We start from the raw sequence: 26,992 nt of genomic DNA, 5'->3' as shown, positions 1-26,992 counted from the left end.
TACAGTCGTATGTTTACATTTTATTACTGTTGCTTACTTTTTATCACTGCTGCACTTTAAAAATGAAAATGTCTTGAGATCTGTACTAAACAAAATTTCTTTTTGTATACACTCTGTGTTTACAAAATGACAATAAAGCCTGTCTAAGTCTAAGTTGTATTGGATGCTTCAAGTACTGGAGATGGAGCCGTCCTGAGTCAGGAAGCTAGCACTCACCCTTGTGCCTTCTATTCCAGGAAGCTTTCCAGTGCCAAACAAAATTAAGTTGTGGGAGACCAGGAGTTAAACTTGATTGGGAAGCATGGAGACACTGGTTGGAGGGGTCAAAGCTTCCTTTCTTAGTGTGGAAAAACCACAGACAGCCAAGAGATTGAACCCCAGGTATTGGTATAGGTTATTGGTTATCATGGTGGCACTCCAAAGCAGCAGCCAAGAACGGCTGCTCTCGACAATTTCACAAAATATACTGCTAAATACGATACAAACTTGACATCAAACCCGCATCTATGATCGCCAATGCCTGCTGGAGCTACGGTCATAAAATGTTTTAAATCCAGACCTTTTTGATCCTTTAAAAAGCTGCGGAGTGCTATGGACGGATGTAAACAAATTAACAGGAGAACATAACGAAAGGAGAAAGAGATGCGCAAGATTGAGAAAGCGGGGCTGCAGAGGGGGGCTTACTGTGAAGCTAAACAGAATTCCCCACAGACCTCCGCTTCCATCAGTCTCCCAGTGCTAATACGAAAGAGGCTATGAAGACTATACCAGGCTATCTCTGAGCTCCAATCTGCACACACAGAGAGTGTTTTCATCATCACTGGGAATTTTAACCAGGCAAACTTGAAGACTCTTCTCCCTCATTTCTACCAACATGGGGACTTTGCCGCTCGGGGAGAAAACATTTTAGACCTGGTTTACTGTAACATAAAAAATGCTTTCAGAGCTGCCCCCCGCCCCCACCTCGGGTCGTCAGATCACCTCTCAGTCATGCTTATCCCTGATCAGGGCTAAACCGACTGTTAAAGAGGTCCATGTGTGGTCTGAGGGCACCATGGAGAAACTCCAAGACTATTCTGAATGCTCTGACTGGAACATCTTCAAAGCTTTAGCAACATATGACAACTTATTATATATTGATGAGTATGCCATGACTGTGTCAACCTACATTAGCAAATGCATTGAGGACGTCAGCATAAAATAGAACACCACCACCCGGGCCAACCAACCACCCTGGATAAATGGAGAGGTCCGGGAATCACTAAAAGCACGGAACCCAGCTTTCAAGTCTGGTAATAAGGAGGCACTGAGAACAGCGCATGCAAACTTAAAACATGTCATCAGATCAGCGAAGCAGAACCACAGCCAGATCTTTTCCAAGATGACAGCAACACCAGGAGGATGATCAAAAACTACAACACACCCACCCCACCCCGGTATATGCAACAAACACTGACTTCCTAAATAAACTCTTTGAGGCACTAAACAGCAATCCGGCAGTAAAAGCCGTTCCACACCAGGGGGAGGAGACACTAAACCTGGACGTAGCTGAAGTGAGGAAAACTCTGAGGAGAGTCAACCCAAGGAAGGCCCCAGGGCCTGATAACCTTTTATTTTTTACATTTTTAACACCTCACTGGACCAATCCGTAGTGGCAGCATGCTTCAAGTCTGCCACCAGGCAGCCTCAGGTCACCTCATTCAATCATTACCGGCCTGTCGCACTCACTCCACTCAACATTCGACCCATTCCAGTTCGCCTACCGACGCATCCGCTCCACTGAGGACGCCATCTCATCTGCTCCCCACCTGAGCCTGGCACATCTGGAGGAGAAGAACACCCATTTGCGGATGCTGTTCCTGGACTTCAGTTCAGCTTTCAACACCATCATCCCACAGCATCTGATGGGAAAACTGAAACAGCTGGGTTTCAATAGGCCACTCTGCCATTGGCTGCTCGACTTCCTCACCAACAGACCTCAGTCAGTCCAGGTCCGACAGAACACCTCTGATGTCATCATCCTAAGCACAGGCTCCCCTAAGGGCTGCATCCTGAGCCCCCTGCTGTTCACCCTGATGAGACATGACTGCATCCCCAGGTTCACCACCAATCACATCGTGAAGTTTGCAGACGACACCACGGTGGTGGGCCTCATCAGAGATGACAACGACCTGGACTACAGAGAGAAGGTGGAGCAGCTGGTGGACTGGTGCAAAGATAACAGCCTTGGACTTGAGAAAAATCCGACCTAACTGGTCAACAGCACCAAATTCCTGGGGATGCACATCACAGACACCCTCAACTGGAATGTAAACAACACTTCACCGGTCAAAAGGGCAGAAAAGCGCATGTACTTCTTGGGGACGATGAAGAGAGCCCACCTGCCCCCACCCATCTTTTCCACCTTCTACAGAAGCACCATAGAGAGCGTTCTGACCAGCTGTCTCACTGTGTGGTGTGGAGGCTGCAGCGCCTCAGACTGGAAGAAGGTGAGAAGAGTGGTGAGAACAGCAGAGAAGATCATCTGGGCTCCTCTTCCCTCAATTGAAGATATTTCATCTCAGTGCTGCATGTCCCAAGCCCGTAATATCAAAAATGACCCCTCACACCCCCACCATGGATTGTTTTCCCTGCTGCCTTCTGGAAACAGACTTGGAAGCATCTGATGCAGGTCCAGCAGATTCCTACAGTTTCTTCCTCACTGCCATTAGACTGCTGACTGTTTTGTAAAATGGGTTATTTTATTGTATTTTATTATATTTATCTTATTTCATTATTTAAAAAAAAACTGAAATGTTAGAACTGTAAATATATCATTTATATTACTGTTTTATGTATTTTTTTTTTCCTTTTTTCAAAGCTTTTAAAAAAATTAAATTGTCTGCAGAGCTGTTCTTAATGAAATTTCTTTATGTTTAAATTCGTGTACACAAAATGACAAAATAAAAATAAAAAATAATTCTGTCAAAGTTAGCCCAGGTAGGCACTAATCTTTGGAAGATTCAACTTCACCTTATATTACGGAGCTAAGAACATGAAGTCTGACACCCTGTCTCCGATGTTCGAAGTGGGAGAGGAGAGTTTCAGTGGTGCTGTGGACTTAATTCGTCCAGAATCTGTGATATCTTCCATCACCTTGCTCGACCTGGAGAGGGAGGGAGGTTAGGAAAGTAAAAAACATGTCCCTGAGAGCTGCTCGAAGAACTGTCTGTACATCCCAGACATACCCTCATGTCCTTCTGTCATGATCTCGGTGCTGATGCAGGTTTATTCCTCACAAGACACACCTGCTGAGCTCAGCCTCATTTTCATTACCACTGATCTTATACACCTGCACCTATAAGTATATAAGCAGCATTCAGACAAGCAATCAGTGGCACATTATTTCGAGCCATTGGTGAGATTTATTCCTGCGGTCTGTTCCTGACTTCCGGCTGCCTATTTTGCCTGACCTGTACTGTCTCTTTATACTTGAGTCTTTATACTTGAGTCTTGCCTGCTAGTTTGCTTGACCTGTTCTCTCTCCCGATTATCTGAGCCAGCCTGATCCCTGTCTGATCTGTAAACCGGACCCTGACTATGCAAAGGATTTCCCTCTGGGTTCTCTCTGGACTTTGGATCATCCAGCTCTAATCGTGGACCTAATCTTGACTATGGATTTTGGAAATTCCTCCTGGACCTCTAACCAGTAATCGTTGTTCAGTCATCACTGTTCTGATCCCCTGTCTGTCTCCTGACCTCCGAGTACGAGCTGGAGACCATCTAAAGGTTCCCCTGATCAGAGCGGGGATTGTTGGTGTGCCTGTCAACCAGCTGGAGCCAGCACTCACTGTTCCCACCCAACCTCAGACTGTGAGAAGGTCAGTGACCATTACTATTCTATCTACTACAGTTGGTTTGGTCCCTCAGCTGTTGCTGTGCTTCCAGAGGTTTCTGCCAGACACGCTGAAGATAACCCTACGACCTGCTGCAGTTTTTCTTTAAATAAAGATTCTTAAAAAGTCAGTTGTTTGTTCTGTTCATTTATACGTATAGCACCAATTTACATTACATCCTTCAGTCAGATTGGTTTAAAGGTTCTTCCAAGGAAAACCAGCTGATTGCATTGGGCCATCGTCTTTGCAGGACTCGCTCTTTTTGGATAAACTTGTGCTGACAATAGATTTACGTTTACCCCTTGTCATTGGCTCTACAGCAATCCCTCACATCATGTATGCGTGTAGTGACAGTGCAGAGGAGTAACTCCCTTTTTATAGGGAAGAAACTGTTAACCAGTTGAGCTCTGAGCAAGTTTTGATACAAAAGGGTTGAACAAGAGAACATAAAATTAGTCACAGTGAAAAAAATTAAAAAAAGAAACAGGAGAGAAACAGGACTAAGGACTAAAAAACATGCCTAGCTTATGATTAATATATCCTACAAACAATGTGTGCATTTTATGCTCTCACAGGGTGTGTCCCTGCTGATCTGTAAGAAGCTGCTTTTAACGTTATTCAAGTCTCATTCTATATTCCTTATTCTCTATAACAGTAACAGGAGCCAAGTTCTGTAATCTGAATAATCTTTTCCATCTGGATAAGATTCAATTTGTTATTAAACCTCAAGTTCAGCTTTTTTGCTTCCCTTTTTTTTTTCTTCTTTGAAAAGTTATTTGAAGTGAGGTAAAAAAAATGGTAGCCTCCAGGCAAAGAACTGGGAAAGAAAGCTCTGAGGTGCAACCACCATGAGTGGAACAGTACACAGAGTTGGGGGTTAATTTAACAATTACTGCAGAATTGTTTAATAGAGATTAATAGAGATTAATTAATCAGAATGATGACAAGTGTTCCCTATGTCTTCCAGCGGCTTTAGTTTATCACAGCATACCTACAGCGAAAGCTATGGAAAAGTATAACATTGCATTATTGGGATATTGTGTGTAGGATTTTGAGGATAAAGAATATTTTAACGGTTCTTTTAAAAAGGTAGGAATAATATATCTAAATTTTAACAAGCGCATAGCTGTAAATACTTTCTGGGGGCACTGCATTTACGTTTTAAGTGTTTGTTTTTTTTTTTTTTTTTTTTTTGCTGGTTGCTAATAATTTCTTTTGACACATATTATTAGGAACCAGCATCCACAACAGGATAACTACTCTTCAGAGATAGAAAGTTGAACAAATATGACAAATCCCGTATATTTCAGATTACTTTATTTATAGCACATGTCATTTAAGGCACTTTAAAGAGTTAAATCAGTCAAATCATGCGACAGAAGAAACAAATGTGAAGTGTCCACATTAATCATGTTACGATTATTAAAGCCAGATCAGGGCACTTATCCACATACTGTACATTTGTTATTTCTAGTAACAACTACAGCAACACCATGAATTTCTTTGAACATAAAACTGTTATTTTTGTGTGAGCACATGCATTTGTGCATCTGAATTGACCCCAAGATAAAAACCTTTTTATATTTTTATACAGAGGCTGGGAAGTAAAATGGTAACTAGACTGTGTGGTGTTCACCTTAACAAGGTGGATGCTTTTAAACACAAAGATTTAACAGGTGGGACAGAACATTAAAGCTTTAAAAAAGAAAGACCACAACCTCTAATATGAATGGTTAAAACATATAGTCAAAGTAAACAGGATGCTACACACTTTGTCACTTTGAAGGACTTGACATACAGGTGACTTTGTGAATGATAACTTTATTCAGTTCTGACATTAATTAAAGAAGATTCACACAATCTGTCTGTTTTTGATAAGTATAGAGTATATCACCCCTACCATAAAAAACAATCAGAGGCCATAGATAAAAGCTTGATTTCAATATTATATATTAAGAAAACAACATGAAGTGAAATTTCCATTCAATTAGGTTTCATTAAAATTATATGTCTACATTCATGATATAGTATTTTTACATATTTTTCTTTTCATTTAAGTTAAAATAACTGTTTTCTACAAAATCAGAATTAGAACTCAAACAAAACTGAAAAATTCAGCGTTAAAAATTTGACAATTTAAAAACAAAATTGTTTTAAAAAAAACATTTTGCAGGTGAAAACTGGGATCCTATCTCAACCACCGAAGCTATTTCCTTATTGTGTTTAAATAATTACCGGTAGTAAAATAGAATTTGTAAAAACAAAACAAAAAATGAAATAGGTCCAAAGGTACTATCAGTAACTAAGTATCCTTCCAGCACATATCATCATTGGAATTTCTTTTAAGTATTATGTCTTCAATACAAGGGCCATTACAGGGGCACTGGCCGCCGTTGGCCCCTGTCTAGAACCCCCCATGAATGAAATACATCATATTTCCACATTTAAGTCTGTAAATCCTTTCTTGCCCTCACGTACCAGTGAAGGCTTCTCAGTCCGTGTGTGCCATACTAATACCTGCAGGGAATCAGAAAGGTATAGATAAGCACAAAACCTGTCAAAATTATGAAACACAAATGCAGAGCCTTTAGCAGTGAAAATGGCAATATGCTACTTCATGTCTCCCAGAGAGTACTCAGAAGGAATCTGACTTTTTGAGTCATTGAAAAAATATTCTAAAATCAGATGAGACAGTAACTGATGCACACAACCAGGATCTATAGCATTAAGGCTTGGACTGGGAACGACTTTTGGCCCGGGCATTTTTCCATCTACATCGGCCCACTTGTGGCCTGAACCCCCTCCGAGAAAAAAAAAAAAAAAATAGAAGCACAACACGAAAGCACATTGTGGATAAACCCATCTATCTTCAAGCATCACTCGACAACCATCACCAAGGCTTCTATAATGAGGTTTTACTGGCTTTGATTACTAGCACGGACACGACAGTGACTGCTGCTGTGTAACGTCCTCACTTCACACAGGGCTGCCATATGTCACTGACTCACATTTTCCAGCCCAAAAATATTTCATAAACCACCTGGATATACAAAACCTTGCCCAATTTGGACCAAATTCTATTGATCTCTTAGGCCATAAATCTAAAGAAAAATTGTTTTACCAATAGACAGCCATCCTAAACTGCCAGATTGGGAAACATCCCAACCCGGGAACAATACAAGTACAAAGGGAAACGTTAGCCTTTAAATGTAAAACCCCATCATGCACCGCAAAATAATTAGCCAAATATAAGAGGAACATTGTAGTTTGGTTTAAAGAAAGAATTTTAGTTTTATTATACTTAAGTTTGCTACAAGGATTTTACAGTTTGAAGAAATAGAAAATTACACCATATGCCAACCATCACAAGGATGTGCATGACAAGAAAGGGCTATATATACTGCCTGCTTCATTAAGGCATTTAATATTGTATTACTTACTACTACTATTACTACTGTAACAGCTAGATGCTTCGGCCAGAGAGTAAGAATACGCTGAAATTAGGACTGGCCCACCGGGCCCGGAATCACAGATTACCAGTCCGAGTCTGTATAGCAGGGACATCGGAATCTCATTCAAGCTGTAAACATGTGGCTGGATGGTGACAACGGGAGGGAGGGTAATCCACATAGAGAGAATTGCACTCCCATATAGGAGAATAGCAGATGTGAAGAAAGCCACAAGTACCTTTGAATATCATATGACCAAATCCTACCAAGGGCTAGAGAAGTCTAGGCCTAAAACAGCACAGTAGCTCTGATCATGGCACAGTAGACCTTCAGCACAAAAGCAACAGAGGCTCAGATCTACATTACCAGGCAAGATCCCAGGTGCAGGCTATGCAAAGAGGCCCAAGAAACAATTCAGCATCTTAAAGCAGGGTGTTAGATACTGGCACTAAAGGAAAACATGGAATGTCATAATCAAGTGGCTGGTAGAGTAAACAGAAACATCGATAAAGAACAAAACTGGAGACCAACCACGTCAGAATGGGAACCACCTCCCAAGGTAGTGGAGAATGATAGAGCTAAGATCCTGCAGGACTTTCAGATACAAACAGACAAAATGGTTGTGGCCAACCAACGGAGATTGTTATAAGCTGTAGAAGGATCTGTAAAATTCATCGTTAGCATTTAGATCACTTTTCTTACCTTAGTGCAGTTTGAAGCTTTAGGCTCCAATTCACTGAGAGTCACCAGTTCCTTCAGTAAGCTGCTCTCCTGATATCCTCCTTTCACCCCTTGCAACTGGAAGTTAGCCTGAGGTTTGGACAGAATCAGGCTAAGGTTCACTGCAAACCCAGCCATATCTATGGCAAAAGGTCGGGTTGGGTCAAATTTAGTTTTAAAACCATACACCTTGCCTAGGGCATTTATTTTGGGTGTTTCGTATCGTATACCCCCCACTAATGCCACGGGCCACACAGACACCTTTTTCGTGTACCTCATCTGTCAGATAAAAGCAGAGAAATACGTATTACTCCCAGAAATTTACAGGAACTATCGCTTCAATCTTAAAAGCAGGCATTTCATTAAAACATATAACAGGGAGCCCAGAGAACAAAATTAACAGAGTTTTACTTTTAAAGATGTATCACCTCACCTCTTCAAACAGTTGCAGACTGTATGTGTTGTCATCATCAGCAAAGTAAACGACTCCAGGCTGGCTGAAGTTTACAGGATAGGTCTCTCTAAGCCACTGCAGGGCCAGGTTCCTCTGCAACGTACCACGTGGTATTTTGCGACTTGTAGTCTCCCCTTTGGGTTTAAAGTTTGAAGGGGTCTCTACATTGAGGTGTGTGTATTTAAGCCCTGTTTCCTGAAGGAAGCGGCTAACTAGAACAGTCCTATTCTTGGAGTCCTCCACCACGATCCAGTGCAGGTTGGGGACATGAAGCAGAGTGTTGGCCAGACGAGTCAGGTCAGCCTTCTGCACTGTGCGGCTGTAAGTGGGAGTGATGATGTGGAGAGTAGGAAGGGTTTTGGACCAGGGCGGGGGCCGTCGGTAAACATAGTCTTTGCGAGCCATTACTGAAATACCAGTTATAAAGAGAAGATTTCTTTAAGGCTCTGATAGTAACCACACAGGGTAAGGAGCAAAAAGAGACTTAGCTAAAGCTTAGCTTGGCTTTGTAGTGAGTAATGTGAAAATGTGTTGTTTAGATGCTCAGATGAACTGAGAAACTGATCCAATTGCTATTCATTATCACAAAATCTGATCTAAACTTTTAAAAATGATATACTTTAAAGTTACGAATTTTGGTGTTTTAATGAATAAGACAAAAAAACGAAACTAAACACATAGCATTGCAATCACACGTAACATTATTTAATAAAAAACTAATTAATTTGTTAGAAACACATTAATTACACATTAACATTAGAAACTATGCTTATGATTTTGAGCCCATTTGCAGTGTGACTTGAACCGTTGGATGGAGAGAAGGGGCAGATGTGGAGCTAGTACAGGTGTTTGGGGTGGAGGTGGTTGGCCCCTCTACCCGAGTAGGTGTGGCTACTGATCACCAGTGCTTTCTGGAGGCTGACCGGGACCATATAACGTGCGGCGAATCAGGCATCTAGTGTCTGATCAACCTGGAATTAATTCCTGGCCTCAACCCAAATAGATAAAGGACAGAGGACTTCTGACTTAATGTTTCCAGGGGTCAGCGGGAGATTACGAACTGATGTTTAATATAATAAACTGAATTGAATTTAATGTTTCTGAGACGTGTTTGTTTGAAATTTTCAGTTGGCATGGCTGAAACATTTATAAACTTAATACTAATAGATTTTTTTTTTTCCACCACAAGCTGTAAAACTATGTGTTTAAGAGGAGGCTCCAATAAGGATAAAGTCTGAGATCTAAGCTCTAGTAACAGACGTTTGTTTTGGAGATAGAGGCATAGTTGATGACTTAGTATCTGCCAACATAAATTTACCTGTCTCTCCCCTGCCTGCTAAGCCGATTTTCGCACCCTGTCATCAAGACAGATTTATGTTGCCGACCCCCTGTCTGTCATGATCTGGCCTGTTTGTTCTCCCTTAATTAGTCATTCCTTTCACCTGTTGTTTTCCCTCCCTGCCTCAATTAAAATTTATTCCTCTCACCTGTTTCCTGCTGGTTATATTCAGTCCAGCCTGAGCATTCAGGTCCAGATCATTATTTGTCTTTCTGTTACCCTGTCTGTTGTTTTTTATCCTTGGTTCATGCCCTGGATCCTGGCAGCCAGTGGAAAGAGGGTTTTAGTGTTTGTCTTATCTCCTAATCATCCACTGTTCCTCCCCCGCGGAGCCCTCTGGGTTTTTGGCTCTATATGTGGGGAGGTTCAGTTTTTATTCCAGTAAGCCTGGCTCCAGGGAGGAGACCAGTTTAAAGTCCTGCATCAAGTTCTGGTTCCACGTCCCGTCTTGGCTACCCTCTTCCACTGAGCCTGCTCATCTGCACCTGATCCTGTCTGCTCCTGTGTGTGACCAACTGGTCATGCTTCTGGTCCCAGTCAAACTCTGAACTGCAGGACAGGGGGTTTTGGTTAATATATCATAATTTGTTACGCTGTTTACTACTTTAAAATAATGGAGAATACAAAATTATTTATTTCACTGCTGAATTTTCTTTTTATGTTTGAAAAATATAGCAGGACAGATCTTGTCTTCTTCTTTTGGGGCCTCAGTCAAGGGCCTTGAGAATCTTTTTAACTTTTCCTCCGTACAGCACCCTTGGTCTTGGCCGTATGTAGACCCACAGCTACTCCCTGATTGTCCCTCATGCACTGTGGCATGGAATAACCTAGCGCAGACCACGCTTCAAAATTGGGCATAAATCATAAAATATCTGCATCATACCTGCAACAAGCTCACTGCGACACACTGCTGTGGGAGTATAACCAGCCCTTTAGCCTGTTTGTCAGATAAACCGCTAGCTTACCAGACTAAAAAGTCTTCGGGTCAATATAATTTCCACAGCTGGCTCCACATCTACCTTTTATCTCCTTCCCACACCTTGACTCACAGGACAAATTTTCAAGGTCTTGATTCTGTTATGTTTTACTTTGCTCCATGTTTTCTAGTTTTGTTGGTTTGGTTCATATTTTGTTGTATTTTCTGGATATATTTGAGTTCTAAGATTTTTATTTGTGTCCCTCTGTTGCCCTCTTGTGTTGGTCTCCTTTCCCTAGCTTCATCCTTTTCTGCTCTGTTCACACCTGCTCCTAATCTGCTCGTTAGTCCTCTCTTTGTTCAGTCTCACATAAATACACTCCTTGTGCAGTTCCTCAGTGCTGGTTCCCATTTTACTTCACCTTACCTCTTCTCACCTCATCTTACCCTGGCTCCTTGTGATTGTTTTCCCCTGATGTCTCCATGCTTCTGGTTTGTTTTATATTTTTAATTTGGATTTTTGGATTTCTGCCTCTGTTACCTGTGTTTAATCATTAAAGAAGCTGCAAGAACTCACCCCTGCCTCTCAGCCTCTGGATTTGGGTCCTCTAACCTCAACCAAATTGTGACACAAAGGGGCCCAAAAGCAATGAGATTTAGATGCTGGAGAAGCCTGTCAGCTTTGTTTTCCATCAAACCAAGTGTCAAAGTGTTTTATGGTTGTGAGGAATAGCTGATATTACCAATACATTCAACTGGCAGCTATAGAACCAACCAACCCTATAATGTAAGTATAATATATTTTGAAAAATGTATTCTTGAAAAGCATCAACCAAACATTGATATTTACCTTTTTGAGAAAAAATGACAGATGTGATATTGCTCTGTTGCCAAACACTGATGAGGAGAAGCCATGGTAACATAATCAGCAAAATAGACATAATGTTGTATTTCTTTGCCATCTTCAATGTTCCACTGGTTCACCTCACTTTCTGCAAGGAATATAAAGATCTGTTTTGTGTAAATTTATGCAATTATTTATTTATACTTTAATGTACAAAGCTAAAGAGAAATGTTCTTTCTGAAAAGATATTCTTCTTTTAGAGTTAAAAGCACGGCTACAATAAATCCTTATTCAATTTCTGATTGATCTGAAAAATCAAAAGGTTATTAAATATTTCTTAAACTTAGAATGTACTAAGTCTTAAACACAGCAAGATCTTTTATGCTAGTTCTTATATAAACAATTTTTAAAGTCACATTTGTTAAGGACTCTCTCGCCAAGTTGCCAAGAATGCAAAATGATAGCAAGTATTTTTTTATACATCAACCTCTTCTGTGAAGGGATTTGGCTTCTGTAAGTAGGTTATTGAATACTTAGGTACATCAAGTTCCGATGTTCTTTTTACACTTTCCACTAACAACTCTTCCATAGACATCAAAAGGTTTATATTGAATAATGTTTAACATGAAAAGCACTGTTTGAATTCAAATATTAGTTAAGAACTGTTGTAAAGTTTATTACATAGGTTGATGTAAAAGGCAATAAAGTTTCATTTGATAGGGTGAGTGGGGTGGGATAAAGGGAAGGTTATTATTTAACATTTAAAGGTTTATTAATCTGGACTCAGGCAATAAACAGAGATAAACCTCACTTCCTGTAAGTTAATGGAAATTGGTACGGGCAGGGTAAACAATTAATATTATATAAGAAATGTTTGAGACCTGTATTTTATTGGGGAAAAGACATTTAGGATGAAGGCTTTGGATGAAGAGAAATCAAGTACACTTAGACTTTAGGGCAGGAAAAAGTGGTCATGGTTAAGTGATGTATTAATTAAAATCATATTTGAGGTGGGATGTATGGTGGATGGAGACCCAGGGTTAGGACATTGCATTAAGGTAAGGTTATGTCTATTTAAAACCATTTTTTTGGATTGGGTAAGGATTAGGTGAGAAAGACAAAAATGGGAATAAAATTTAGAAAGGCTGCAGCTGGGACTGATACCTGTAGTTGCTACAGGTATCAGTTAGTAACTTGAACGAAGTGGGCACATGTGATTCAAGCAGAGGCAGTCTGCATATTTTCCGGGATTCTTATTAATTTGGTTTTAAAGAAAAATATATCAAAAGGTTAAATTTTTTCATTATCATACAAGCTTATTTCTGTGATTATTCTGCCCCCTTTTCCCCAGGGATCCCAGCCTGAAATGAAACATCTCGACGTCAAATCCTTAGAATCCCCTCTATGTTGATTACCCTCCCTCCCCTTGTCCTTAGACACCTGTCTGCAGGCCTCGCTTTCCTGCAATCCTGTATCATTGCGATTCCTTCCCCATGTGAAGAGGATGAGAAAACTGAGTTTTCGCCTTGGTTAACCAAAACTATCCTGCCATTGGATGGTACCTGCCTGGTACCATCAGCAGAGATGCCCTCTGAGAACACTGTAAGGTATCAAATCAATTAAAGCCCATCAAATTCCCTTTTTGTTTGCAACAGACTAATTCAAATCTCCCCAAGAGATCTGGAAACGGACTAGTTGTTTACTTGACCGGATCTGAACCAGATGTTGCTTCAGCCTCCTCCCATCCAGTGTCAACACACTAAAACCTTCTTCATTTATTCCCATCTGATGCTCAATTAAGGTGCTTAGCTTCAGCAAGTGTAGTTAGTTGGTTTTGCTTGCGGTTTTATTGAAAATTCTTGATTTTAAAGCTTATGGTTCATCTAAAAGGATCCTCTGGGATCATAGCATGAATGAGTATGTGTGTGTGACTGGCTGCAATTGGGTTATTTTTCTTCAGTTTGTCTTCCTGATCCTTCTTGTCCTGAAAGTAGTGTGTTGAAAGTGAACTTCGAGGATTGTGAGCCACTTTAAGTTCAGTTGTGACAAAATGGAAGGTGTGGCCATTGTATGAGTTTTAGGACCCAATATGTGCCTACACTTGTAGTCCATCACTTCCCCTTGATCAGATGGTAGGAGCGGCCATTTTATGAGCTTTACAACACACGGGTCTGAAAACTCATAAAATGGCAGCGTGTTGTGTATTGTGTTCCCTTAGAGAGAAACCTTTGAAGCAGTCTGATTGCATGGTCTGATTGAACAGTCTCTTTAAAGTGCATTGAGATGAGTTGTTGTGAAATGGTCCTATGTAAATAAAATAAATTGGAAACTGGATTGAATACTGGATTGATATGTGCTTGAGAATGGCTTTGTCTCCATTCAAACCCAGGTTTAAAGCATTGCAGGACATCCTAAAGCCCACTGCTTTCATTAAGCCATAAAACAGAAAGAAAGGAGAAAAAAAAAACGGTCAGTTCAAGTGTTTTATAAAATATGGGAATCAGGAAATTGTCTATAGCTAAACCAAACTAAAATATTGTTGCTCTCTACCTCAAAAACACTTTAGATTTTAAAATGAAAAAAGTTTCTTTTTTTTTTTTTTATCTAAAACTTCAATGTATAACATGGATGGGTTAACACCCCATTTTATTTCAGTGTTAAATTCTGTTTAAAGTGAGAAATTATTATTAAAAATGTCTCCTGACCTTTTGCAGTTGATGATTTTCTTTATTCAGACCCTGCTTATTTTTAATTGGTTACCCCTGGTTTAATATTTATAAATATTTATTTCACGTCATGTGCGCCATCCACTGCAGATCATTGGCTCCATCCACATCTAGTGAAAACTAGTGTAATTGGATGAGTCATATAACGCAAACATTCATTGATTAGCTAAAGAAAATCCTCTGAAGCAAGCACGTGTTCTTCAAACTGCAAACGTGAATTGTCTATGCCATGCTACAATGATGGATTCAGAAAAAGATGTTAAAATTTCTGAAAGGTTGGACACTTTATACTTTTATACTTTAGATACTTTTTGGAGAACATACTTTCCCAATTACTTGAGTAAAGAGGTCAAGTTGATACTTCAACTTTTACCAGAGTGTTTTTAAACTGCAGTATATGAACTTCTACTTAAGTAACAAATGTGTGTACTTATGACACCACTGAATAAATGTTTGTGAATTGAGATGTACACTTACGAATCTTGTTGTATGCTTGTGGATCTTTTTGTTAGCTCCATAGACAGCTGATGCCTTTAATCAACACATGTTCTTTAATTTCTCAGAGGTGTAACTTTTTTACTTTCACGGTTTATATTTTTACACTGAAAAATACTGGGATAATACTGCCAAAGTCTTATTTTTTCTGGAATAGTGTAACCCCTGTTTAACTCTATTGCAAAGTATATTTTATTTTTGTTAAATTGCTCGAAACACATTCTTTTTCTGCTACATACATACATACAAGGCTGCTAATATGTAAAACAATTCAGTTCTAAAACATCTTTTTTTTATTATTATTATTATAAACAAGAAACCTACAAAATACTGAAGATTTAATTTTAAATGCTGTAGATGTGTAGACCTTTAAATATTTATTTTATTAATAACAGACACCTTATATTCCATAATTGAACCTATAGTTTTATTTAAAATTCCAATAGAAAAGAAAATTTTCTTCGATATTTTACAACATAAAATGTAACTTCATACTTTAATTAGTTACTTTCACTGAGTTAGTAACTTAGCTACTGTTTTGGATTCAGTAACTTTTCAGTTACTTTTTTAGAGAAGTAACCAGTATTAACAACTAGTTAATTTTTTAAGTAATTTGTCCAACACTTGTCTGTGCTAACTTTCTCCCAGGTCTAAGAAAGAATTTAAGGGCTGATTATTAGCATTATCTGCTATTTCAAGGTCTGGGTAATGCCATAGAAATGAATAAAGTCAATGCAAAGTCCCCATAACGATAGCAAAACCAAACTTAATGTGTGCGTATTGGTTATACTATAGCCTATATAAGATCAAATGCTGGGCTACATAAATTGACTAAGAATAAGCAACAAATACAACCTTATTACATTCACTTTACTAAGCAGTAAAAAACAAAATGCAGTGTATACCAGCAAAGATAAAGATAGCTAGAAAGATGATTCAAAAGAAACTTATTAATTCAATTTAATTAAATTTTTTTATATAACGCCAATTCCCAACACATGTCATCTCAAGGTACTTTACAGTTCATTAGATCATATAGTCAAATTGATTCTGAAGTTTTCTATCTAAGGAAAATCAGTTGATAGAATCAAGTCATTGACTAGAGGGCAATCCCTCATCAACCAACTCAAGGACTTCAATAGCAGAAAAAATTTACCTCTGTGATCATGATCGTCAAATCAATTCTCTACATCATAGCCTACAATGAGCCCCATTGTTTACGGTATTATGTTACCAGGAAAACTTTGTGGCCTTAATGAGAGATTTTAAACTGACAGAAAGAAAAAAGCTATAAAGATAAGAGGTAATGATAATCAATCCAACTTGAAAGCTATAAAGTACAAGGTACAATATATCTGCTACTAAGTCCTAACTGGCTTTATTGAAAATATCTTATATGGTAGTAATTATGCTCTAAACTTGAGTCCCTTAACTTATGAGCAACCCTGTCACTAAAGTCCTTTAATCTGTCTAGAGGAAAAGACCCGATCGTACAATCAGATCACTAATGATCACTTATTTAAAAGTCAGAAATAACGTTTAGATCCTTCAATGTAAAATGTGCAGTGTTATTTATTGTTAATTATTCTCATGTTTACCTCCTCAGTTTCTGCAGTTCTCAGTTTGTGTTTGTTATTGCAATAGCAATTCATTCTTTGGCAGTTGTGTAGCAACATTTTGACCATTTTTAAAATGCACTACTCTAGTATTTAACTAGATCTGAAACGTGCGCCTTTTCAGATGTTCTGTGTTTTATATAAGCCAACCTGTTAATCTTTGAGGGGGGAAAAAAAATCCAATACCTAAAAATTCATTACATTGAAATCTTTGTGCAATGCTGTCACTCTAGATTCAACCCTGCTACCATATCCATACTTATTAAAATAATCCCAAATGACATTCTAAGATGACAAGACTTTAAAGTTTTGCCTTTCTGATTGATTAAATATGTATATGCATGCTGCACTTGGATAAATACCAAAGAATAAATTTTAAAATTAGTCAAATAAAGGAACCAAAAACTAAAACTTGAGTGAGATAGATTCAAAAAGTTACTAAAATGAATAAAAGTAAAGAATTTTGTGAAATGAAATTAGAATTGGAGTAACATTTAACATCCTTACTTTAATAACAAAGCATTTTTTTTTTTCAGAAATATGTTTTACTTACATGTTTTTCACACCCATTAGTAACAGGGTTACGACAAATACAGTACATCATAAAAGAAATGCCTTTTAAGATGTGAATTATGTTTTATGATGGGTTATTACCTGTTTTTCTTGACTCTATTGGTTCTTAAACTGCTGCAAAAGTTAGGAGTAAAACTCAAGGCTTTATTTAAATTATACTTCCATGAAATACTTCCTGAAGGTGTGTCAGTATTGGGAACAAAATTAGCACCCAACAAGCTGACAGCAATAAATCTTATATGTAGCACAATAAGCAACAAATACATCCTCTCTCCACTCAATGTACTGAACATTATGAAAATAATGCAATATATACCGGCAAAGATAAAGATAGCCAGAAAGATGATCCAAAAGTAACTTAATAATGGAAGACTTCAATGGGACAAAAAATTGACTCCTTGGTAACCTCAACAGAGAACCCAGACTGCAACCAATTCTGCTTTTTTAAATTAATCTAGATCTTCCTTGTCTTGTTTTCACTAACAAAATGAAAAAGATATATAAAATTTGGATACACTAAATCCCTATATGAATCTTTTCCACATATCCTGCTTAACCCTTTTAGGAAAAGTTACCGTTTTTGATCTCTTGCATACCCCTTACAAATGGAGTCCCCCTCTGTCCTTCGGTGAGGTCTATATCCAGTGATTCAGCAAAGATACTGCTCCATGGCTGTACATCTTATTTTGGCATTTGATCAAATAAATGAGCTCTTGAATGATATATAATTAAATTAGTGTAAATTAAGCTTTAAAAAAAATTAACAAGTCAAGAAAAAAAGGTAAAAGCTAATTGAAAAGTTAAAAAGTTAACAATTATATTTAGGTTTATAAACTAAAAAAATTACGTGCCAGGATCAGCATTAATGCATCTAAGGTTATGTTGTAGCAAATAAAATGCGTTTTTTTCACTCCGTGTGTTTTTCATCTTTACTTTTGTTACTTTTCTTAATATATTCGGGAAAGTTGGAGTGTTATTGTTGTTATATTGACTTGTTATTAATTTTTGCCATCAAAATATCCAGATTTTTTGAATGTTATAAAGGTAGTAAGGGGTTGTCCTGGATTCCAATAACACCACTGGCTTGAAATTTAGATTTTTAGTGTTTCACTGAGAGCCCTATAAAGGGTTAATGGGAGATTTTAAACTGATACAAAGAACAAAGCTATAAGGATAAGAGTTAATGATAAGCAATAAAACTGAAAAGGTATCAAGTGTAAGGTACAACGAAACACTGATAAAATATCTGCCTCTAATTCCTAACTGGCTTTATTGAAGATATTTTATATGGCTGTAATTATGCTCTATACTTGTGTCCCTCACCTTACCCTTTCACTAAAACCTTTCAAGCTGTCTGGAGGAAAAGACCCGATCCTACAGTCAGATCACTAATGATCACTTATTTAAGGGTCAGAAATAAGGTTTAGATCATTTAGTATTCACTGTACAATATGCACTGTTATTTATTGGTAATTACTTTCTTAGTCACTGTAAAGGAAGAAAATATTCTAACATAGTTAACTTTGGAAAAAGATTGGCTTCTGATTCTTCCCTTCCCCAGGTCCACTCGGCGAGCTGCGTTTGGTAATAAAACCAACATTGCGTGTTGACGTCACAGAATTACAGAGTTTAATCCAATATAAGACAATGCATACACTTTAGAAATAAGACAATGCACAAACCTACACCAGAAACTGCAGAACAACAGAGACATACATTCCATTACCTGACATAGGAGGAAAGAAAGCAAAGACGAACAAGACATCTTTGGAGAGTTTGCAAGAGCAAAATCTGATCTTTTTCTTCTATTTAGAAAGCTTTATCCTCTTGTATCTAATCCATTCAAAAAGGGGCTGGCCCTCGGTCCTCCAACCAAACGCCATCTCTGACACTGCTAGGGCTTCCCCTTATTTACTGCAAACATCTGGGGTCATTTGCTTCTTTGTTTTAACCAGAAAAGGCGGAAAGCTTGTCCTGGCATCTAGAATTCCTAAAGTCATAAAACACAAGATAAGCTCTCACAGACAGCTTGTGGAATGCGGGGGGCCTCACCATCCCTGGTTGTTTATTCTGGAAGACTTTTGACCTTCTGTAAACCAAGCAGAAATCTCTCCTGCAGGCTTAACTGTTATTCACCCCCCAGGAGATACTCATTTTAAGGCCTCCTGTGCTTTGAATACTTACCCATTAGTAGTTTTAAATCATTAACACAGCCTTGTTCAAAATTAAGAAATATGTTCAAGTGAGAGTGTTTACACATGCCATAAGATTAACTGTAATAAAGTCTAAAAAATAATCATTTTTCTTTACACCTCTTCACATTGTTTGTTATTCTAATAGCAGGTCATCAGAGCTTTATCAGTTTATTTCACATAATAACTGATAAAGCTCTAATAACATAATAATAACATAATAAAATAATGATAAATTGATTGGATCAACAATTTTTTAAATTATTGTTTGAAGTTAAAAAGTTATTTTCTCCTGATATCTACAGGTAGGATATAAGTTATGTTATGCTGCTCTTGACAGTCGGCGGTTAATATAGAAACCATGAAATGACTGCGCGTTTCCTTTTTCTCTGGCCATTTGTAACTTTGGTATGCAGTAGAATCTGCTCTGTCTTTACATCTATTTTTTTAAAGTATGTTTTAGAAAAAATTTATATATTTTTTACAGAGTTTTATGCGTAATCTTACTTCATGTTTTTTGCATGTTTTTTACAATTATGGCTATGTTTAACTTCATAAAATTTATAACTGTTGTTGGGAAACAATTTTTTAAATTATTGTTTGAAGTTAAAAAGTTATTTTCTCCTGATATCTACAGGTAGGATATAAGTTATGTTATGCTGCTCTGGACAGTTGGCGGTTAATATAGAAACCATGAAATGACTGCGCGTTTCCTTTTTCTCTGGCCATTTGTAACTTTGGTATTCAGTAGAATCTGCTCTGTCTTTACATCTATTTTTTTTAAGTATGTTTTAGAAAAAATTTATATATTTTTTACAGAGTTTTATGCGTAATCTTACTTCATGTTTTTTGCATGTTTTTTACAATTATGGCTATGTTTAACTTCATAAAATTTATAACTGTTGTTGGGAAACAATTTTTTAAATTATTGTTTGAAGTTAAAAAGTTATTTTCTCCTGATATCTACAGGTAGGATATAAGTTATGTTATGCTGCTCTGGACAGTTGGCGGTTAATATAGAAACCATGAAATGACTGCGCGTTTCCTTTTTCTCTGGCCATTTGTAACTTTGGTATGCAGTAGAATCTGCTCTGTCTTTACATCTATTTTTTTAAAGTATGTTTTAGAAAAAATTTATATATTTTTTACAGAGTTTTATGCGTAATCTTACTTTATGTTTTTTGCATGTTTTTTACAATTACGGCTGATATGTCTAACTTCATAACATTTATAACTGTTGTTGGGAAAGATTGCTCCATAGTTTGGTTTATGTTATTTATTGTGTTATAATTAATATAAAGGAGAAGAAGCTGCTTGACTGATGTTGTACTAACTTCATTCTCTCTATTGTTTGGTATCTTTTATATATTTCACATAAAGTTATGTTTCACAGTTACCAATTTTGGGATAATTGTTGAATTTTAAACATAGAGTATCTGTGATTTTTGTCCCTGTATTAAAAATATATATATTCATTGCTATTTAAGGTAAGGTAAGATAAGATTAGTAATGTGCCTTAATTATGTAAATTCATGTTAAATACCAGTAAACGATCACAGTCAGCTCCCCTTTTTTTCTATTTCATAAAGGTTTGGTTAAATATTTTTTTTATATTAAAGCCTTTCTAATACACCTGGAAAACAGGCCCACTCTTTTGTGTGTTACAGCGTTAAAGACAAAACTCACATGGGGAAAAAAACGTGTTGCCAACCTTATTGCCGACTGAAGATGCTGCGTGATTACATCCGTGTATTCCTCTTTCTGTCCTGCCACTTAACGGTCTTATTAGTTATGGTTTGAAATATATTTTGGGACTATTTGCAGTCCAGGTCCTTCCCCACAGACACTGTGATCCTGAAGAAATGGATAAGGAAAAAGAGGTACGAGAATAAGACAGTCACTCTGTCTGGGAAGGCAGCTTACCTGGCACCACAGTGACCCTGCCCCCGTCTGTTTTACCCTCCTCCCATCACTCCTCCCTATCTGCTTCATCTTGATTGTTTTTGAAAAAATAGCTCTCCTTTTCTTCTTTCTGGCATGCTGGTTTGATGAATTATAATGTAGATGATCTAGCAAAAGTGATTGTGCTATTGGCACTATTTGAGTTAAAATAAATTCAGTTCATTTATATAGCATGTTAGAAATATTTTATTTATACTCCGTTTGTGTTTCATGGGTTGTTTTCTAAATAACTATTATGATGTATAATGTGTGATTCATCTTTTATTAACTCTTGCTTAAGATTGTTCCAGATAAAGGTCATGCAACGGACGGGTTGTGAAAGAGGCCTGAACATCCTCTATCACATGCTGGGTTGTAAAAGAGGCCTCAACAGCCTCTATCATATGTTTCTTGTAAACATGTGTTCTTGGAACAATTCAATTGTAAAACAACCGCATGCTTTGTTTTAACATATGTGCTCAGGTATAAAGTAAGATCCTTTTGTTTCCCTGAGTTAAACCTCAGCTGGTGTAATTAGGGACATCCCATTTTCTTCAATAAATAACGAGGAGAAAGCTGAAGACTGCAGAATGGGTTGGAGATTTGTAAAGTCTGCAGTCTCCTTCCTATTCTCCTCGCGAGTAACTAAATTAATTGTCTCTGTGCTTTCTTTCTTTCCCTGTATGATGTTTTAGGTGCTTAGACCTGACATAGCACCAAGTGACAAAACATGTAATCTTAAGGCACTATACAGAGACAATACAGTCAGAGTGGTTAAAAGCAACCCAGTCTCATGGGAAAATGTACCCCCACTACGTTGGTCCACACTGCAAAACGTAGTGGAGGTACATTAATGGCCATTTTTTTGTGGTACTGTTACGTTTCTTCTACCTATACGCTTTCTATTGTTTTACGTCCTAGTCACGTGACTTTCAAGATTCCAGCTGGGAGAAGAAAAAAAATAAATATATGGCCGACATTCGCTCATTTTTTTGTGGAAAGATTAATGACTTGAGTTTGTTTTTGCATTAAAATGAGTTTTGATTACATTTCTAGTGAGAAATGTATAGTTTGTTACCAGAATATTTACTCAGGAAATGTACATATTCACTTGCTTGTTCGTTTCTTGCAAAGATTTTTCAAGATAATGTGAAACTGTAACATTTTGGTATAACATGGCTGAGATTTCTCTAACTTTTAGTGGGAAAATCAATAATTTCAATCAGTTTCTGCATTTAAATGGGTTTTTGATTACATTTATAGCGAGAAGTGTAGGGTTTATTTACATAATATTTACTTAGTGAACATACATTATCACCCGCTTGCTAGTTTTTGCTACGTTTTTCGGATCTCGTCAGGATTATGTGAAATTGCAACGTTTTGGCTGCTACCCATCGCCTAGCATTTAGCTGCCGCCCCGATTCAACATTGAATCCTTTGTGATTTAACTCCATCTGATGGATCAAACCCTCGCCACTGCGTGCGTTGCGTCTGAGGTTGATTTTCAGATCAACGCATTACGTCGTGGCATACGGGAGAAACTAATTAAACTAGTTAAAAAAAGGATCATGGGTTAAAATCGGATGTGTTTTATTTGGAAATCTACCGGATCCTTTATGCAATTAACTTCCTGTTTGGTGCGATCTCATTGATGGATTTTGACCAGAGAGAACTAACAAATACTTCAGAATTGAAGAAAAAGAACGAAGGAGAATGATTAATAGGGATCTCTTTGTCCTCCAGCAGTCTAAGCCTATAGCAGCATAACTATAGGGATAGCTCAGGATAACCTAAGCTACTCTAACTATAAGCTGCATCAAAAAGAAACGTCTTAAGAATAGCCCTAAAAGTAGACCAGTGTAGATACCAGATCGGCTCGGGCTGGGTGCATGCCTGTGACATTATGCTATATGATTGATTGAATATTGCCTCATGACATAAAACATTGTTCTTGACCCGGAAAATGATAACCTAATGCTGACTCTTGAGCATGAGTAAAATTAAATTCAAATCTGTTGATGGTGAACTAAGTAACCATAAAAAAGACCATGACATCAAGGGGGAGAGATGGGTCGTGCTGTTGATAGCTGTGACATGACTAGTCATAGGTTGGAGTTTTCACCAATGAAACAAGACAAGACTAAATAAAAAAATAGCAGGTGGTTGATTAAGGGTTTACACTGCATCATCGTGCTGTAATCAGCTAAGCGGTATCAGCCGTGCTGCTGCGTCTTGTTTGGTTACACTACCCACCTGGCAAGCAGAGGTGCACATTCTGCATGACCACAGATGGATATGGCAGCAGGGGCAGGGAATATAATCAAGCTTCAACTGGTACTGCATGCTTACCTATGTCAAACTCTGCTCTTCTAGCTGTGCTTGTAAAGAAATGTGTGTTTGCGTGGGTAGCTCACAGTCTGCACTTCACACTCCACTCTGATGGTTCGCTCTCAGTAGTATGTCTCTTCCTGTCCTTGCTACTTAAAAAATTATGCGGCTGATCACCCTCTGCCAAGCGTAAAAAAATCCCTTTACTGCTAAAGAATCCGGTTGTTATTAGAAATTGTAAAGGTTAACTTTTTTTGCAACATAAAAACGGTTATTGTGGTGTAAGGGATCGCACACTAGTTTGGCAACTACTTTCTCAAGAATTTTAGTTAAGAATGGAAGATAGGATATAGGTCTATAATTGACCAAGTCATCTGGGTCAAGAGACAGTTTCTTAATACCCGTTTTTTGGTCGTCCGTGAACAGGGTTGGCACAGAAGGTGGTCACTGCTGATGTTGAGGGTGCAACAATCCTGAGGAAAAGACATCCTACTCCTGGCTAACCACCTCATATTCACAAGCATGCATAGCACAGTAGCAAGGCCGGCCTTGAATGGGGTAGGGTGAAATTTCATAGCCCCAGGCTACAATGGAATCTTCACATTTTACAGGTCCCAGACGCAGTTTGGAGGCGGTCATCAACAGACCCAGACAGCCAAGTTCTCCCCCTGCTCAAGCTCTCCACTATGGACCAGCTCAGGCTCGCTCTCACTGCTAAGTTCTTCACTAGCAGAGCGCTCCAGGCCTACAGAGCCACTAAGGAAATTACAATCAGAGACTGGGCCGCTGCAGAGAGCGCACTTCGCTCTCATCCCGCCACACTTTTTACCACAAAATTCAGGGCATTCACGGAGGATGTGCCCCGGCTGCAGACCTTGGTTTGCCTTTCATGAATTACCCTGAAAAATTTAGCTCCTTCAGCTGAAGGAGTCCCATCCACAACGGATGTCCCCAGCCAAACTGGCGGTCCTGATCTCAAAGGTTGTGGACACCCCCCATCCCCCCCAGCTTATCCAGGATCTCCTTATCAGTGGTGTAAACAGGGAGATTCAAAAAGGAAACGACCAGTTCATCATTAGCAAGAGAATTAACAATAGCCCTATAATTAAGCCCGGCATACACTGTACGATTTTCTGGCCGACTTTCCAGTCGTGCCAGAATTTTTCAATCGGGACGACTTTCAGCCTGATTGTGCATTGTGAGTCGTGTAGTGTACATGGGGTTACGAGGGGCGATCAGCCTCTCACGACCACCTCTCGATCAGGAATCGTGAGGTTGGACACTCCCGACCGTTGTGCAAAATCGTGCAGTGCACGTGCACAAACAAGGATTCTTCTTCCGCTTCCTCTCACGGCACAGAATCAAACACAGAGGCATGGAGGCGGTGAAAGTGAGATTGAGTCAGTTGACTGAGGAGGAGCTTGTGGAACTGTGGCAAGCTCACCCCAACCTCTTTGATGTTGCCTCCCAAAGCTACCATGACATAAATAACAGGGAGAAAAGTTGGGAGGAGATAGCATCGCAATTACAGCTACCAGGTATGTTTTGTCTTGAGAGAATTACTGGCAATATATGTCATGAAGTACACTTGTTTTGTTTTCAGTGAATGAGGTTATAACCCACGTGGCAACACTCTGTACTCAATATGGCAAGCTGCTGAAAACCAAGCCCAGCAGAAGTGGCCAGAAAGCACTGACTCCCAAGCAGAAGTGGATACTGAAACACTTGGATTTTTACGAGGGGCGTAAAAACCAGTTGTCTCAATAGTGAAGCGTGAATCAATAGACACTGATTAGTGTTGCTTCGGTGTGTAAGTTTGCCAAAAAAATGTCGGACTCAGTAATTTTCTCTGGTCCCCTCCCTGATCTGACCAGTGATGACAGGTTTAACCGCATGTCGTCATTCAACCGCTGGTTGTCTAGGTGGTGTCCTGAAAACAATGTGGGCTACATTAACAATTGGCAATCCTTTTGGGGAAAGCCTGGTCTTATTCGGAGAGACAGCATCCATCCCACTTTGGATGGTGCAGCTCTTCTTTCTAGAAATCTGGCCACATTTATTAGTCCTCAAAAACCCTGACCACCCAGGTTGCAGACCAGGAAGCAGAGTTGTAGTTTAACACACATCTCTGCAGCTTCTCTACTGTTACCCACTCTTTACTCCATCCAGACAGTGTCTTGCCCAGGACCAAAATCTAATAAATTAGCAAATATTTCTAAAGGAGTAAATCATGATAATCCTATTAAAATTAAAATAACTCAAATTGGGGAAAAACTTAAAACGATTAAATGTGGTCTGATAACATAAGATCTCTTTCCTCTAAAAGTCTGCTAGTTAATGACTTGATTTGCCATAATCACATTGACTTATGTTGCCTTACAGAAACCTGGCTACAGCAAGAGGATTATGTGAGCATAAATGAGGCAACTCTTTCAAGCTATTTAAATTTTCCCATACCCAGAAGTTCTGGGCGAGGAGGAGGAGTAGCAACAATCTTTCAGTCCGACTTACTGATTACTCCGAAAACAGCTAATACCTTCAACTCTTTTGAACATATAACCCTTGATTTCCCTGATCCAAATTTCAAAGCCAGAAAACCTCTTCTTTTTGTAACTTTGAATTGTTCACCAGGTCTTTACTCTGAATTTTTAGATAAGTTTTCAGAGTTCCTTTCTGATTTGGTATTAAATACTGACAGGGTCATCATAGTGGGAGATTTTAACATCCATGCTGACATTGAAGATGATAGCTTAAGAGCAGCCTTTAATGCTATCTTAGACACTATTGGCTTTGTTCAAAATGTGAATAGTCCCACACATTCTCATCTTCATACTTTGGATCTTTTGCTGACATACGGCATAGAATGTGAAGAAATAACAGTATTTCCTCACAACCCTGTCCTTTCTGACCACTTTCTAATAAGCTTTAGGATTACTTTAACAGAGTTCTCCTCCCCCAAAAGAAGGTTCAATTTTAGTAGATCATTATCACATAGTGCAGTTATACATTTTAAAGAATCTGCTTCACTTTCTCTCTCCTCTGTGTAGCTGAGCAGTGCTGCAGAGTGCAAAAGCTTAGCTTATTCCCCTTCACAGGTTGATGATTTTGTTGATCGGGTTGCTAGTTCTCTGCGTAGTGCCTTAGACAATGCAGCTCCTTTGAAAATCAAAACCATTAAAAATAGAAAGCTTGCTAGTCAAGTCAAGTCAGCTTTTATTGTCATTTTCTTCATATGTACAAGACATACAAGGGAAATGAAATTATGTTTACTCTCTACAATATACAAATATACAAGAAATATACAAGACTGACATTTAAAAACTGACATAAAGTGCGGGACATGACATGTAACAGTGGTAAGATAAATATAAATATGAAGTATAAACATTACAATAAAAAGCAATAAAAACAGCAGCAATAGTTCGTTCCAGGCTGAGGTAGTGCAGGTAAGGTGCAGTCTCTGGTACAGTGTATGTGTGTGTGAGAGGTGTGTGGGTGTGTGTGAGAGAGAGAGATAGAGAGAG

At 38.4% G+C, this 26,992-nt stretch overlaps 1 protein-coding gene across 4 annotated transcripts; it reads right to left on the bottom strand.

The window, feature by feature from the left end:
- Positions 1 to 6,157: 6,157 nt before the first annotated feature.
- LOC119793478 (galactosylgalactosylxylosylprotein 3-beta-glucuronosyltransferase 1-like) lies at positions 6,158 to 21,073 on the bottom strand. Of its 4 annotated transcripts, none has more exons than XM_038300715.1 (5): positions 20,886 to 21,073; positions 11,604 to 11,764; positions 8,478 to 8,905; positions 8,027 to 8,323; positions 6,158 to 6,392 (listed from the first exon to the last, which is right to left on the bottom strand). In XM_038300715.1, exons 2-5 carry the CDS (start codon positions 11,713 to 11,715, stop codon positions 6,306 to 6,308), a joined length of 924 nt encoding a protein of 307 aa, XP_038156643.1. In that variant the 5' UTR covers positions 11,716 to 11,764; positions 20,886 to 21,073; the 3' UTR covers positions 6,158 to 6,305. The 4 variants fall into 4 exon arrangements, with proteins under 4 accessions (XP_038156643.1, XP_038156641.1, XP_038156642.1 ...); XM_038300713.1 differs by having other exon boundaries at positions 11,604 to 11,745; XM_038300714.1 differs by having other exon boundaries at positions 11,604 to 11,745; positions 20,911 to 21,073.
- Positions 21,074 to 26,992: the final 5,919 nt, after the last annotated feature.

This window comes from Cyprinodon tularosa, unplaced genomic scaffold (genome assembly GCF_016077235.1).
Source record: "Cyprinodon tularosa strain WSP-4 unplaced genomic scaffold, ASM1607723v1 ctg453, whole genome shotgun sequence".
Taxonomy (NCBI): domain Eukaryota; kingdom Metazoa; phylum Chordata; class Actinopteri; order Cyprinodontiformes; family Cyprinodontidae; genus Cyprinodon; species Cyprinodon tularosa.
The sequence above is the reverse complement of the archived record's forward strand: the minus strand, read 5'-3'. Positions and strand labels throughout refer to the sequence as shown.